Source organism: Mercenaria mercenaria, chromosome 17, assembly GCF_021730395.1.
Source record: "Mercenaria mercenaria strain notata chromosome 17, MADL_Memer_1, whole genome shotgun sequence".
Lineage (NCBI taxonomy): Eukaryota > Metazoa > Mollusca > Bivalvia > Venerida > Veneridae > Mercenaria > Mercenaria mercenaria.
In genome coordinates, this window is record NC_069377.1 from 10,995,175 (window position 1) to 11,012,245 (window position 17,071).

The following is a 17,071-nucleotide window of genomic DNA, read 5'->3' on the forward strand; positions in this document are numbered from 1 at the left end:
TGTAAGTGTGAAACGGCATGCCCGAAAAGCGTTTCCTTTTTTTCAAGTCCCGTATTTGTATCTTATGAATTTTGGCTTGTATGTTGGTGCATTCCCTTCCTCTCCATTTTCATGCTCCCCGAATATATGCCCCTTTTTTACTTATCCTTCTTAACCACGCTTCCCACAACATTTTATCAATTTCTTGATATCCACATTTTGATTTATTTCTGCGCAGTGAGACGAGAACGATGTGATTCCATTTGGCGACATATTCGTGCGCAGGTATCCCCAGAAATTGACTTCCTGTGCGCAGCTTGCTATCGAAATTGATATTTTTCGATAATAAAAGTTTTGCTGCAGATCATGGTCACTGTAGAACAGTTGTACAAGAAGTTCGGGGTTCTTGCTGATGCAAAAGATAAAGCAGGAGAGGTAATGTAAAATATTTCGAATTGGAACTGAAATATGTCCTGCGTTGAACGTGTAATAAAGTGGGTGGGGTACTCGCCGGTTACCACGATTCGTATAATAATTTTATCCTGTTTTTTTTTTTTTTTTTTGTCTGTTTTCTGTCTGGCAGAAGTGTAGTGCTTGTAGGTCAGGGCTCTCATTTGGAAAATTTGGGGCCGAATATCGGCCCAATTCCGGCCTCAAAATAGTACGTTTTTTTTCCCCCCTATTTAAAAAAAATTCCTCCTCGAGTCCAAGATCATCAGTGCTAAGCGCTTTGCAGTTGACTTGTTGGCCTTAAAATTTTGATTCCGGAAATTCCGTGGCTCAGAGAAAGAAATACAAAGTGTGTTGCCTGAATATGGTTGTCTATAATTGGCAGAATTCATACAACAGAGTTTATAATTAACAGAATTCAAGTTTGGGTCAGTAAAGTTGAAAAGAGTGTTTATATTTGTTTGCATTTCTTTTCGCGTTTGAAATTCCCCCTCAACAGTCATGGGTGTAACTGTTTCAAGTTATCGCAGTTTATAACCCATTTGAGTTATTGGTTATATTTTCATAACTTGTTTCAGTTATCATAAAATATTACAAAGCCCTCCTGTGCTAATTCCTCATTTTGAATGTGACTAATGCAATTATTTCCTGAATCCTTGAACTCTTGTCTTTCCAGCAAAGCAGTAAATTTTTTCACGCAAGGCTGATAAAGTTTTACGCAAAAGGTTTAAAGCTATAAACTCTTAGCATCCCATTATGCTTATCAGGTCATGATCAGACTAAAAGAGAATTTGATTAACCACAGATTGCTACTTATTTCACTGTATAGGTCACTTTGTCTTTGTGAGAACAGCAAAAAGACTTTTTTTTTAATAACTTACCTGAGTTAACTTATATTTTATAACTAATATTAATACAGGTTATAAAATGCTTGAAAAAATAACTGAATTAGGTTACATAACTTAAAACAGTTACGCCCCTGACTGCTCAAAAGAATTTTTTGAAAAATCATGCGAAATTCCCCCCTTGCATGGACCCTGTCCCAAAAAGCAATTGAGAGCCATGTCGGTACTATAAGAAACTTCCAAACGGGTGAGGGGGATGGTGGGAATTGGACACCCGCAAATTTGGCAAGCAAAAATCCAACATAGAAGGGTAAAAACATGCCCGGGCATGCTTTAAATGATTCATATGAAATTTGAATAGCAATTTACTGTTGTTTTCCCATCTAACACAGTTACCTGTCCAAGTGTAAGTATTGACCTTATCAACATTTATAATAGGATAAAGGAAGTGTCCGGATCCGTACCTCTAGAATCTGATTCTAGAGGTACGGATCCGTATCTCTAGACAAGCCTGTTTGGGGTTTTCTAGGGGTACGGACCTCCTTTTTCTTGAGATTTGTGATTATTTACATCTTAAATTTTGTTGTGAATGAAATAACAAATAAGACTTAACCAGTGTTCACTTAGAACTTGGATCAGAATGGTTTACAAATACCAGTGTTCACCTTCTCTTTCAAAACTGAAAAAACCGAGGAACGCCAAATGAATGCACTGTTCCGTGCCTATTAGTTTATTGTAAAATAAACTGTCCATAACAGATGAATGAGTGAATCTAACCCTTAAATGAATTATATTTGAACTTCAGCAGAAAAAAATAAATAAATTGGGCATAATAACATGCACCTCCTTATTTTGTTATTAAAGAAGGTATAATGATAATCGGCACGGAACTGATTGTTTAATAAACAATTAACCAACATTAAGAAAAAGAAACTGTGAAAACGTCCCTTGTATCTCGTAACGACTACCAAATGTGTGGAAAACATAAATGACCTTTAGAAGGGTTAATTATCTTTACAAATTGTTTTTTTTTTTTTTCACAATATATTTTACATTATTTAGTTTAAAGCTACTTTCCATAGAATCGCAAGCAATTTTTAATATCATTTGTCTATATTTTCTTAATGGTTTCAGACTATGCAAATAGCAATTATTTTATCTAAATTCCATTTTGTTACTTTGTAATCGCTTATTTTCCTCGGAGTACTGACACCTATTTTTAGAATGTGAAATTGAAAGTAGACTATGATAATCAAAAGAGCGCACACTTAGCTGGCAAACAGTAACAAAATGGCTGCCCTAGCGCACAGTAAGGCTTCTGGGTAAAGAAATTGGGTACTTAACCGCGAATATTCTGATATACGACCTTATATTCATAAATGTTCTTTGGGGGTATATTCAACAGCTTAAAGACAAACTGTCAGGGGATGTGACACAATTTATTGTACCCCCCGACAACAAAGTTGTAAGGGGGGGTATACTGGTTTCAGGTTGTCTGTCTGTCCATCTGTCTGTCCGTAGACACAATCTTGTGCGCACCATCTCTCCTCATCCACTTGACACAATTTAATGAAACTTCACACAAGTGATCAGTAACAACAGTAGTTGTGCATGGGGCATGTTAGGTTCTTTCAGAAAAAAAACTTGCAGAGTTATGGGACTTTGTTTTTTGTTACTATACTATATACATAGACACAATCTTGTGTGCACCATCTCTCCTCATCCCCTTGACACAATTTAATGAAACTTCACACAAGTGATCAGTAACAACAGAAGTTGTGCATGGGGCATGTTAGGTTCTTTCAGAAAAAAAACTTGCAGAGTTATGGGACTTTGTTTTTTGTCACTATACTATATACATAGACACAATCTTGTGTGCACCATCTCTCCTCATCCACTTGACACAATTTAATGAAACTTCACACAAGTGATCAGTAACAACAGTAGTTGTGCATGGGGCATGTTAGGTTCTTTCAGAAAAAAACTTGCAGAGTTATGGGACTTTGTTTTTTGTTACTATACTATATACATAGACACAATCTTGTGTGCACCATCTCTCCTCATCCACTTGACACAATTTAATGAAACTTCACACAAGTGATCAGTAACAACAGTAGTTGTGCATGGGGCATGTTAGGTTCTTTCAGAAAAAATTTTTGCAGAGTTACTGGACTTTGTTTTTTGTCACTAAACTATATACATAGACACAATCTTGTGCGCACGATCTCTCCTCATCCCCTTGACACAATTTAATGAAACTTCACACAAGTGATCAGTAGTTGTGCATGGGGCATGTTAGGTTCTTTCAATGACAAAAATTGCAGAGTTATGGGACTTTGTTTCTTGTTAACATACTATGTACATACAGTCTGCATATGCAGTCTTGTGTGTGCCTAATCTTCCGAACCCTTGCACACAATTTAATGAAACTTCACACAAGTAATCAGTACCAACCCTAGTTGTGCATGGTGCATGTTACATTCTTTTAGATAAATATTCTGCATAGTTATGGGACTTTGTTTTTTGTTACTGAACTGTATACATACAGTCTATATACATACAGTCCACATAATTATGCAATCTTGTGTGCGTCAGATTGCAATGTACTGTGTCAGTGCATGTGGGGGGTACATTCATCACCTTTAGTGATAGCTCTAGTTATACATGAATTTAAACGTGATGTTAATTTCTTTTAAATGCATGTAGGGCAACGCGCATACTTTGAGAATGAATAGGGTGTATTAATCAATTTTGTATGTAGCTGCCAAGGGAGAAACGCCGTTAGTGAACATAATGAAGAGCAAACAATTACTATGCCAGGGAATATGACACCACTTACTGTACACCATTTTAAAGGTATTTATATTGTCTTTCAAATGCTTGAACATGCAGTGTTCTATCTTGGGGAAAGTACTTCTAACGGCATTCTCATAGAAGACATCAGGTAGAAGACTGAATGAACTACCTAAATCATACCAGAGATAAAAACCTGGGCCATAATGAATTTGAAGGACAGTAAATATCTTTAAATATCTGTAAAATGATGTATGATGAACTGTATTATATATTCCCTGAAAAGGAACCTGTGCCGCACATGTTTAAGCTCCGTCGGCCAATAAACGTTAGTGTTTGCAAACGGTGTTACTGCTGTTTCTGTTACTGTTGGCCAAAAAGTGGTTATCTTATAACTGCTAAGTGTATTCGACGACAGTTAAAAGTTTACCATTGAAATCTTTGAAAGTACGCCGAATTTAACAATTATCAACGTTTCACTGTATAAACCAGAATTATTTGACCACGTACAAGTAGGGCTTTTGCCCCCTATAAATCTACCTCCGGTAAAAGGAGGTAATCCCAATGCAAAAAAGTATGTTTTTTCCCCAAAGTTGAATTAAAAATTCCCAAATGATCATCATGCCTTTTAAGGTTTTTGCTGTTTTAAGATAGTTTTGCTAATTTGTATGTATATTTAGGTAAATTATAATACTGTTGAACAGTTACTGAAATGCAATTCATTAATATTTCACACAAAAACACATTTATAATAAATATAGATTTTGGTAATTTGCAAATTGTCCCAATTAAGACAAATTCTGAGAGCATTTTCCCAATTCCAACGGTGTTGGTGGCATTCCCAAATTGATGAAAAAAAGGCCTGACAAGTATTATTATTTTTTTTATAACGAAATGTAATTAGAGTGTGGAAAGCAGCTTTAATCTCTGCCAGATTTATTTGGTGCTCCTCGGTTATTTTCGTTTCAAAGGAAAATGTAACAAGTCGGATGAACGTTGTTATCTGTAAACCATATAGATTCAAGTTCAAGGCGAATACTGATGGAGTCTTATTTGCTTTTTCATTTTCAACAAAATTCAAAATGTAAATGACCCTTAATCACTAGAAAAACGGAGGTCCGTACCCCTAGAAAACTGCTACCAGGCATGTCTACAGGTACGGATCCATACCCCTAGGATAAATCCCATCTTCCGGTATTTCCGTCAAAAGGACAAGAGGGTTGGTGAGATTTAACCTACAATAGCAACAGTACAATATTAGCGGTTATTTTTGCCAGAAGATAAGCATTTAGGATAATTCTTACTTTCTCACAATGAAAATACTATTAAAGTATTTTACGACCTCAACAACAAAATCTTTGTATAAATAATTTGTTTACCTAGAATAGAAAAATGCGAATATTTTCACACCACCGGTAAAGAGCTACGGAAATATAAGATTTCAAAAATAAAGTAAACTTTCGGGATATTTTTGCTGCAGCTTATTTACAGCAATGTTTTACGATAAGCTCCAATATTTTTATTACATTTTCTTTGTTTAAACCTTCAAAACAGAACAGTGTCGATATGTTTTGATCTTTCATTTTTCAGCATGAAGAGGAATTCCTGTATATTATAAGTGCAGTTAAAGGAGGTCCAGGAGAGAAAAGACTTGCGTCACAATTCGTCACGCGCTTTTTCAAGTACTTTCCGAAGCTAGCATACCAGGCCATCAATGCTCTGTTCGACCTTTGTGAGGATGATGATATCAATGTATGTTTGTCTATAATTCTAACCTTTACCATGCTAAATTTCTAAAATGGACTGGTCCATCGTTCAATTTGGGCAGCACCACTTATTATTCAAAGGGATGTTCACTGAAAATTTTTCTGGCTGAATAGCGAACAGTGCAGACCACAAACAGCGATGGTCTTGGTCTGCAGTGGTCACAAAGGCAAAACCATTTGCGGCTATTAGGCTAAAGGTTAAAGTACTTTCCCTGTCTGTGGTTACCGATAGCTTTGGCAGATGTGTATGGTTTTAGTTGTAATGAAATGGCAGATGTGTATGGTTTTAGTTGTAATGAAAATAAGTTAATTTAACATACATGTTTCTAGATCTATGCACAGATAAAATATCACCTGAGGTAAATGGTGGAAGTGATGTAACTTTTATAATTTATTTTGATTTTATTGATAATTAAATTCATCTGTTTGTAAACAGAGTGAAAGTATCTTTTTAACAGATTTAATGTTTTGTGTGTTACTGAATTTTTTTTCAGAATTATTTCAGGGGTTCCACTAGACCTGAAAACCCAAGAGTCCCAGGACCCTTGGGCCCAAATTTTGAAGGGTCCTTTTCCAAAATACAGGAGTCCTGTCCCAACACGTCCATATAATTGACTATATTTTTTTTATTTAGTAATACGTAGATCTTTACCTAAGAAAACAATAAACCCAAGATCATGTTTCAGCATAATAAAAATGTCAGTTTCAGGTCACATAGTCTCATATTGTTACTAATATTTATCAAAATTCATGTTATTTTGATTAGGTTTTTCTTCTATATTTCATTTAATTTTTAATAACAGAACAGTGCTATAACACTCTATAAAAATGTATCCAAAATGTACTATCCGGATACTGGTACACTTTCGGAATGTCATCGGAAAGTAGTTTTTGCTCAGTTTACTTGGCCAACTAAGCTAAATCAGAGATAGTTCCTCAAACAATGATGCTACTTATCATTAAAAACTGCATTGAAAGTCAGTTTTTTTAAGGAATTTTGGAAAATATGCATATGACATCGGGTGTAATTAGACTCGTGAAAGGACATTCTAAACTTATTTTTGCTTTCAAAATTCATCAAAATTTGTGAAGTTTCTTGTTGAAATTACGGTATAATCACTAAACAATGGTCTAATTTAAAGTTGGCATGAAAAAATCTTGCAGGGCACTTTTCACATACTAGGTAATCAGCTGCTTACGATAATTTAATAATTGGCGCCTTTTTTGACAGTACACAGGATCGATACTCTTTATCAATTAATTTCAACACTTCACTGATTCTTCTTACCTATGTGCACTCACCGTGACGTAACTTGCTAATATAAAAATAAGCGAGGCATGTCTACAGGAGAAAGGGCGGGATTTAGCAGAAGATCAAAGTCAGGAGGGCATGACCGCGAGTGTTTATTTTGGAATACACGTGTCTATCGTGGAAATAGTTTTACTGAAGGAAATGAATGATAAGAGAAAGGATTATCAAAGGAAAATGCCTCCGGGTCCCGAAGGACGCACAGGCAAGTATCATGCCGGGTCCTTTGAGCGTCTTTTGAAAATCTCCCGGGTCTGGACCCGGGGTCCCGGGTCAAATGGAACCCCTGTTATTTTGAAATTCATCATTATAGTTAGGTGATTTTTCAATGACAAACAATTGTTATGTCCGAGGTCCATGGTACAAATGTCATATAATTATGAAATTTAAAACAAAATAAGCTAAAAATTTGATTAACTACATTTTGTATCACTTTGAATTTGTCCACATAATGATTTATAACTTAAACTGTATTTTTAGATCAGGAAACAAGCGATCAAGGACCTCCCTACACTGTGTAAAGTGAACGCTGAGCATGTACCAAAGATTGCCGAGGCTCTGACACAGTTGTTACAGTGTGAGGATCCGATAGAACTCGGTCTCATACATACGGCCCTAAATCAGCTGTTCACAATAAATGCAAAAAGTAGGTTCCGCTTTGTTTTTGAGAAGTTTTCACCAACAGGTATTATTCAAGGCAGTGACTATAGATATGTCATGTCGTGTATGTGGTCATTTTGTGAGAGAATAGTATGTATTGCAAGAGAACGTATTGACTGATATTGAATTTACAGTATTTTTTTCGTATTCATGTATCTTGCATTACATGCTGTAAAATCATTTAATTTCGTGGGCATCAGATTTCGTGGTTTTGATCAAAACGGCAATTTCGTTGGGATATGAATTCGTGGATTTCATCTTTTGAACATAAAATGAATGGGAATTTTATTTGTTCGTTGGCATTAAATTTCGTGGATTGACTCAACAACGAAATCCACGAAAATTAGTCCCCCACGAAAATTAATGATTTAACAGTACATGCACTATTAACTGACAGTAACTGTTGTTACCATAGATTTGAAAACAGAAAGCTTTTTTCAGTTCATTCCAGTGTCTTTTTTCCTTATATAAGTACATGTATATATTGCAGGTTAAACTGTATCTCAGTCTTTATATAACAGTTGATATACATGTACATTTGTTGCATCATTGTTTTAAGAATGGTTATGTTCTTTCCATGGCACTACATTGTACCCTTGCTCCTGATCTTGTTTAAATTTAGTGTTTATTTGATTTTGTAGGTGTGTTAAATGGTATATTTACACAAATACATGGAGATGATGACAGAGTTAGAGACAATGCGATTAAATTTCTGTTTATAAACCTGAGAAAATTACCAGAGGACACATTGAATAAAGAATCACAAGATTATATTGTAGACGAGTGTAAAAAGGTCAGTTTGATATGTGTGGTTTTATTCAGCTTTTAAGTTTGAATTATCATTGTTCTGAAATTAGTGCTAACAAATTCTTTGCAAGTAAGTGGCACCTTTTATCAGAGTCCGTTACATTTAGCAAAATTTTTCAACAGGAAGGGCAGTAATGTGAATCAGAGATTGATTACAAATGACCTTTCACATGCTGTTATTAGTTTACCCAGAAAAAAAAACTTGTTCTTTTTTTTAAGTCAGAACTCAAGACTTTCAGATTGTTAGTCTGAATGTCTCCCTTTTTGCTAAGTTAGCTATCTTGGTTGGCTGAAAAATGAAAAGCGTTTAACAGCTTACCTCACTGCAGTTCTGAACAAGCTGCAGTTATTGTCAAATAAGACAAATTCTCAAACAGTGACAGGAGAAGTTTGAATTTTGCAATAAGAATATAGGTCAAATATGCAAAAAGTAATGTGTTTTTTAGAACCTAGGGTGACCAGTCTCTTACATAAACAAGCAATAGTTAAACTGGCTTTACTGGAATTACTTGTCGCAGAATTTGTTAAGTCAGTTTAAAAATCACAGATTCATGTACATTGTATTTAAAGTTGGATGTTCTATGTAAAATTTCATTTGATTTGAGACAGATCATTGTAGAATGATTTTATAGGTCTTACCAAAACTTAAATGTCAGATTATTATATAGATGAGTCCATTTTCGCTTTCAGGTATTACAGGATGTAACTAAGGAAGAGTTCATTTTCATAATGGAGATACTGAAATCACTGTCCAGTATGAACACAGTGATGGGAAGACAACAGTTATTGGAAATTGTCACAGAACAAGCAGAGTTGGACCAAACTTTTGAGGTCAGTACAATTTCTAAGTTAATTGATGTCAGTCTTGTTTTTGTGTTTTGGTATACAGATTCTGTATTTCTATACTTGATATACTAAAAATGTAAAAAACACAGGATGATATTTAATTTTACTAAAATCACCAGGACCCCCTATCAGTGCTTTGCCCTGGACCTCCAGCTCAAGTTTTCAAATTTTTCATTTTTCCAACTCGCCCATGTTTTAGCTGTATAAAACAGTCTGAAAAAAAATGAGGCCACCCTGACCAGATGGTTAACATTGCTAACCCCATGGATTTGAAACCTTGTTTCTTTTATGTGAAGAAGCCACCCAAATGGCTCACGTAAGAGGTTCTACCCTGATGCTGCCTGTGCCGGAAATGGAGCCTGGTGTCTTCGTTTGGTATTAAGCTAGAAAGTCGCCCTGTGACATAAATTACATCGGTTTTACATAAAATCAGCAAAAACAAGACTTAGATATTTGCTTTGAGAAAAGTAATCAATAACATAGAGTTTAAACTAGAGTATGCTGACTTTTGTGCTTTTGTCATTTGCAGCTGCTGATTCTTTACTCTCTTAGTCCTAGGGGATATAGTTTGTGATTCAACCCAGTTGTCTACTCATGTGTGGAATAATATTTAGAAGGGATTCTTGGGTCTTCCTCTCCTATCAGAACTTGAAAAGTCCAAAATGGCCAAAATTATTTTGGTAATTAAAAAAAACACACATTTTATAAGTTCTGTTAACACCTTTACAGGCAGCGGATTCAGATGTTGTAGACAGACTTATGTCATGTGTAAAACAGGCAGCTCCATTGTTTTCTGTAAGTATTAGTCCTCTCTTTGTTACAATATATTTTCCTTCATTACATACATGTACATTTTACAAGAATACTTGCCTATGTACTATAGACTTTTTGCTGTAAATTAGTTGTAACCACCTGTATATGTTACTATGTTTTGAAAATTAGTATTTCCTCAATAGATGTATTTTACCTAGTTTTGAAAAAAATGTTTATTTTTTCTATAATTCTATTTTCAGAAAAATGTGCATTCAGAAGTGTTTGTGAATTACATATGTAACAGTGTGTTACCCGGACTTAGTGCCATGGCATCCCCAGAAGATGGGGTAGACTATAAACTAGACATGTTAAAATTACTAGCAGAAATCTCAGACTATAATGGATTTACACAAGAAGAAGTACAGACTCCTTTGAGCAATGTTTTCTCTAGGTTAATTGTGAGTATAACTCTGTTTTGAGTTTGTTTATTTTTAACCAGTTTTTGAATTTGGTTCGTGGAAAACCCAAGTTTTCATGTAAATCGTTCTATTGTCTGTTACAGTAAAACAACAGTCAGTTAATGTTGCAAAGTTCTCAAGTTAAACAGGGTTTCGAATGATCCAAGCGAAGGAAATAAAAGGAAAATGGTCAGGAACCACTTTTATTCTATACCTAGTGTATATAAATTCTGTCAAAAATACGGCTGTTATTTTACAAGTAAATATGAACAGGCAGAAAGAAAATCCATACTGTACCTTTTGTATTGTATGTTGCCGGACTACTTTCATTTAATATGTATGACCTGACATGTAGTGCTATAAATAGAACACTAAAACTACACTCAGTTCTATTTTAACATCGATAAACATTGAAGATTTTGATTGATAAGAAAACAACAAACAAAAAGGTGGAGATATATAATAAAAGGGTCATTACAACAGTAGCTAGATCTGGGATTTTGACTGTTCTCGTGAATTTTGTCAGGTCTGATCACACTTGGCGCTTGTGTGCATTGTGTGATTCGGCCTGGCAAAATCCACTTGAGTCAAATACAGCATCCCAGATCAAGCTGCTATTATAATAACCTTATTGTATTGTTTATTATGTCTGTGTGCTTGAGCTATTGATGGGTCAGTGAGCCTTATTTCTCTGTACTTGTATGGAACAAGCATGTTAGTACTTGTATGGAATGCAGGAAAGTTTCCAGGTTAAATGTCTGCCATTAAGTAGCTGAGAATGTGGAAAGTATGTGGTGGAAGTAGGTATACATAAACTGGTATCAGACTGTCGTATTAAGGTAGTATGATCTGTCTGGGTATGAGCCATGGAGGACATGCTTTCTTGTTTGCTAGACGTCATCCATCTTTTGTCTTGTTAAAGTAGTTCTGTATGTTTGATAAACTTGAAATTATGGCATGCTGTCATTTATCTGGAAAACATAGAATAAAACATGGATTTGGCATAGAGAAAGAAAAATCATTCTTTGAATATTTTGTATATGGTGTTCCTGCAAACAGTTCTTGCAGGGCCCGCTCTGCCATTTGCCATTGTAGCCAATGGTTAATAAAATGCCACTTTGGCTACAAATTTTTCAGTTTGGCTACAAATCTGATGGTCCAGTTTGTAATTTTAAACATATTTTTGTATGATTTTAACAGCTTTTTCTTTATTTGGGTACAGCTAATTATTGGCTAGGGCGGGCCCTAGTTCTTGATTCAAGGATTTTTTCTCCATTTTATTTATTTTTTTTTTAAAAACCCTATTGTCTTCTAAGATTTGTATTTCATTTTTTTCTCTAACTTGCTTTCAATGTAAAATAAAAAAAAGTCTTAGTTCATTGTAGTGGTTAATAAACTGATTGTAACAGAAATTCACCTTTCATTCAGGATTACATGCCATTACCCCCGCCAGAGGTAGAAACAGATGCCGATCTCGACGAAGAACCAAAACTACAGTTTTCATATGTTGAATGTTTAATGTACACATTTCATCAGCTTGGGCGTAAACACCCAGAATTCCTTACAGCAGAAGACGCCGCAGAAAGATTAAAAGATTTTAGATCAAGGTTTGTAATGCCACTGTCTTCTTTCATTTTAACAGTTAAGATAATTTTAGGTACATGTTTTCAGGAAAGAAGCAGTGTAAGAATGTTGTGAAATAGCATTTAGGTAATTTCCCTTGATTCCAGTTTGTCTTTCTGTGAGACAATGGCAAAATTAGAAATACGCGTGAGGAGTGTTGCACGTTTCATTACTTATCATGATGAACAGTCTCTGCTTTTATTTAGCTTGGTTGCATCCTATGTTTCAAAAGGATGTTCTTATAGACTTTATTATTTAGAATGAAAAACCATTATAATTGAAATTGATGAAATTGTAATATTTGACAAGTATGAAAGTGTTTAATGTTGTTTTCATTTTTAGGTTACAGTATTTTGCACGCGGGGTACAGATTTACATAAAGCAGTTGCGGCAAGATTTACAAGGAAAATCAGGGGATGCTCTGAAAACGGAAGAGGTATGGATATTTCTAACCATTTTTCTTTTAACATAATAATTTATGTAAATATTTTTGTATGTTTCAGAGTGGTAAATGGCATTTTGTAAATCATTTGCCTGTCACTGCATATGGGTTGTAGAATTCTTCCTTGTGCGGAAACTACCCAGCTTGCTTTGGAAGGATGGTGATGCTTCCTAGGTGGGAGGCTGCCAGAGGGGCACCAGAAGGAAAATCACCTTGACTTACAATGATGCTGGTGTGACGTAAAAGCCAACAAAAAAATCAAACATTTCTTTTTGTCGTCATTTCATTGAAATTTAGAACAGTTGCATCAAGTGTTTTGGTGATTAAATTAATCATTAAATACCTGCTTTTGGTTTGAGATTTTTAATTCAGTCTTAATTCGTTCAATTTTTTTTTGTGCCAAAGAACATTAATAATTTAATTCTTAGAGCCAAAATTTGTGACTATTCAAAGGACACATTTCTAGTTTGGATTCATTGGACATTCCATTGGTTTATTTTCTGTTGCCTGTATCATATATGTTATGCTTTCATAGTTACTGCATGTTTTAGTTTTGTGAAATGTTTTATGTATATTTCAGAGTAAATTGAAAGTATGTGCCCTCAAAGTTACATCAAACATAAACAGTCTTATTAAAGACTTATTCCACAATCCACCATCATACAAATGTCTTGTCACGTTGTCATGGAAACCTGCAGTAAGTACTGCTTCATATTTGAATAAAAAATGTTTCAGATTTGATATTTATATGGAATTAGAAAGTGTTCTTTTGATCCCCATTAACCCTTATCATGCTGGACACGATTGATTCTGCCTTTGTGCCCAGTGCAGATCATAATCAACCTGCACACCCGTGCAGTCTGATCAATATCTGCACTGTTTTGGTACTGTCCAAACTGAAAGATGGACAAGTTCATTTAATATAGAAATTTAGCAGGGTAAGGGTTAAATGGGATCTTAGCTGTAAGAATTTAAAACACAGTGTTCTGGCTGTATATAAAAAAAGTTTGGAGACCAGTCTAAGAATGCAAGCATGTCATTGGTCAGTTTCAAACCTGTGCTCAGTATCGACCATTCAGGTGCTACAGTTTTGAGACTGCTCTCTGCAGATAGAAATTTTTAACCACTGCCACAACTGTTTTAAGGATTCCACAACTACATGTAAATGATATGATTTTAACATCATGGAATTGTATTAATGTACTTGAATAATTTGAATTAGGGCCGAAACATATTGGTGAAGATTTATTCTTTATTAACCCTTAGCTTGCTGGCGGCAAGTGATTCTGTCTTTGCGACCAGTGCAGACCAAGATCAGCCTGCACATCCGTGCAGTCTGATCATGGTCTGCACTGTTCGCTATTCAGTCATTAAATTTTTAGTAAACACCCCTTCAAATGATAAATGGTACTGCCCAAATTGGAAGATGGACCAGTCCAATATAGAAATTTAGCAGGGTAAGGGTTAATACTTCTCTTTGCATTTGAACTTGTATACATAAACATTGTACCTTCCTTGAAAGTCTAATAAAATTAATTCAGGTCAATTATTCAAGTTGAAATTTAGATAAAATATGGGCAGCATATTACATATTATATATAAAATCATAATAAAGCTTCCAAGTATTTACTTAGAAAACTGACTTTTAGATTAAATCAAATGACTTGTCATCCAGTATTTAACAGGACAGGTATTTCATTGTTCCTTTCAACTAGTTCCATACAGTTCTATTTATATAAACAGGTAGGACTGTTATTGGCAAAAATTGATTGATCTCTTGTACTATGTCTATGATTACAGTCCAGGTATATTCATATTCTGTCAAATGAACATACCTACTTTCTACCTTACATCAAAACAGGACTGTAGAGTATATAGAGAGGCCATGGTGGTCAGGCAGTTTTAAGGTGGCTGACTTAGAATCACTGGCCTTCACTGGTGTAGGTTGGAGCCTTGCTTGGAGATGTAGAATTCTGCATGTGAAAAAGTAATCCAGCTGGCATACTGAAGGTTGGTGATTCTACCCAGGTGCCCACCTGTGATGAAATGATTCCCAGTAGGACACCTGGGGTCTTCCTCCACAATCAAAAGTTGCCATATATATTACCTATAAGTATGCTTGAATGTCATTAAACCCAACAAAAACAAAACAAAGAATGTATAGATTATATACAATTTACAGGGAACATTAACATTGATATGAACAATAAATATGTGTTTTGTTTTTACAGACAAAAACAGTTACATCCCCAGGAGGGGCAGCATCTCAAACTGCGTAAGTTTTCTATTTTTCATACATTTCAACATTTGGTTACAAGATTTCAGACTCAGACCAATGATTCAACTTCTGGAACAAATTCTTAGTATGTTACAGGTTTCAAAAGGGTTATTGCCAGACGAAGTTTACTAGTAAATGACAAAGTAGATTGAATACACCTTTTTATCAAAATGAGCCGCACCACGAGAAAACCAACATAGTGCGTTTGCGACCAGCATGGATACATACCAGCTGCACAGTCTGGTCAGGACTCATGCTGTTCACTTTCAAAGCCTATTGCAATTAGAGAAACCGTTAGTGAACAGCATGGATCCTGACCAGACTGCGCGGATGTGCAGGCTGGTGTGGATCCATGCTGGTCGCAAACGCACTATGTTGGTTTTCTCATGGTGCGGCTCAAAATCACTATCGTTACTGTAAAATCATTATTTTGGCAAGGGAAAAAAAAAATTCTTGGATGTTATGGTTGGGTTGATCCCAACTAGCAAATAAAATTCACTTGTACTTTACCTTTCAAGTAGGAAATTTGTGAAGAATTTTCCTCATGAAAATGTTTTTATAGCTGAAACCCTTAAATTTTATGCCAACATTATTAAAGAAATTCATAGAACAAAATGTATTAATACATAAGGTAATGGACAGGTGGCAATTTGTAAGAAATTACCAATTCTCCATATGCGATTTGGCCTTCTTCGTCCATAACAGAAATTTTTTCATTACAACCAGAGAATGTCGAAACTGTTCAGAGAGTACATTATCCAAAGTACAGGTCATATTTATATCCTTGATTTTATTTATGGACGTATGTTTGTTTTGGGTTTAACATCGTTTTTAAGGGTATTTCAGTTATGTAACGGCAGGCAGTTAACCTAACCAGTGTTCCTGGATTCTATACCAGTACTATCCTGTCCTCTGCAAGTAACTGCCAACTTCCCCTCATGAATCAGAGGTGGAGGACAAATGATTTCAGACACAATGTCTTTTATGAAATCGTCACGAAGAACATGTGCCCCACCATCAGATTGAACTCACGAGCCCTGCGCTCTCCTTACTGAGCTAAGCGGGTGGGTCATTTATGGAAATAGTCTTACAGTATTTTTCTCTCAATTACAGACAGAAGAGATACACACCAATAACATACGATGGAGCTGCAAATGGAGCATCACATCCAAAGAAAACAAATCGTGAAGCACGTCAGCTGTACGCCCCACCCAGCGGCAAATTTAGTGATAAAGCTGGTTCTTACACAGGCGGTCCAAGAGGTGGGGGAGGAGGCGGACGTGGGGGTAGAGGGTGGGGCAGAGGTTTTAGAGGGGGCAGAGGAAGAAGATTTTAACAATAGAAAAATATTTAGAAAGGAAAAGATTTAAATGCTCTAAAGATGTGTGCATGAAAGCAAGAGGCAGTTACGATTTTTTAAGAAGCAGTTTTACGAGAAAAGAGAAATATTGCAGCTTTGTCTAAAAAACGTCTGTTTGAAGGGAGAACCTCTAAGAGGTTGAAAACTTCGAGGCAAAGTTTTGAAATTTTAGATTTTAAATCTGTTTTAGAATGTTCTGTTTATCTTAAAAAATCAAAATCATGGAGTTAAATTCTTGAAAAAAAAATTAAATGTACCTCATTTTTATTGAGGAAAAAAGGAATGGAAAATGCCACGTGAGATAGACAATCAGGTACAGGGTTTTTTTAGAACTAGACTTCAAATGGCAGTTTAGCTATACTTTGCCAAAAGTTTTTTTACAAATAAATTCCACTAAATGATGAACCATATGCCAGAATATCTTTTTTCTTGTACATTTTACTGATCAATCATTTCTAAGTGACTATTGAATATCAAAGGAGAAGTTAATGTTAATTATTTTTATATTGACACTGATTCCATTTCTTAAATGATATAGTTACTTTAATAGTTGTTAAAGTTGTATAGACCCGGTCAAAACAAGGAATGATTCACCAGATTGTTGATTCAGATAAACATTATCACTGAATATTTTTTTAAATCAACCTTTTCCCTGCAATATTTCTAAAATGGACTGGTCTATCATTCAATTTGGAGAGTACC

At 35.1% G+C, this 17,071-nt stretch overlaps 1 protein-coding gene across 1 annotated transcript; it reads left to right on the forward strand.

Annotated features, from left to right (window-relative positions):
* The first annotated feature begins 255 nt into the window (after positions 1–255).
* Positions 256–16,591, forward strand: LOC123536241 (apoptosis inhibitor 5-B-like). The gene is made up of 12 exons (XM_053529021.1): positions 256–414; positions 5,658–5,819; positions 7,623–7,788; positions 8,444–8,595; positions 9,300–9,440; positions 10,185–10,250; positions 10,469–10,666; positions 12,095–12,273; positions 12,632–12,725; positions 13,312–13,428; positions 14,963–15,006; positions 16,123–16,591. Exons 1-12 carry the CDS (start codon positions 346–348, stop codon positions 16,343–16,345), a joined length of 1,611 nt encoding a protein of 536 aa, XP_053384996.1. The 5' UTR covers positions 256–345; the 3' UTR covers positions 16,346–16,591.
* The last annotated feature ends 480 nt before the right edge of the window (positions 16,592–17,071 follow it).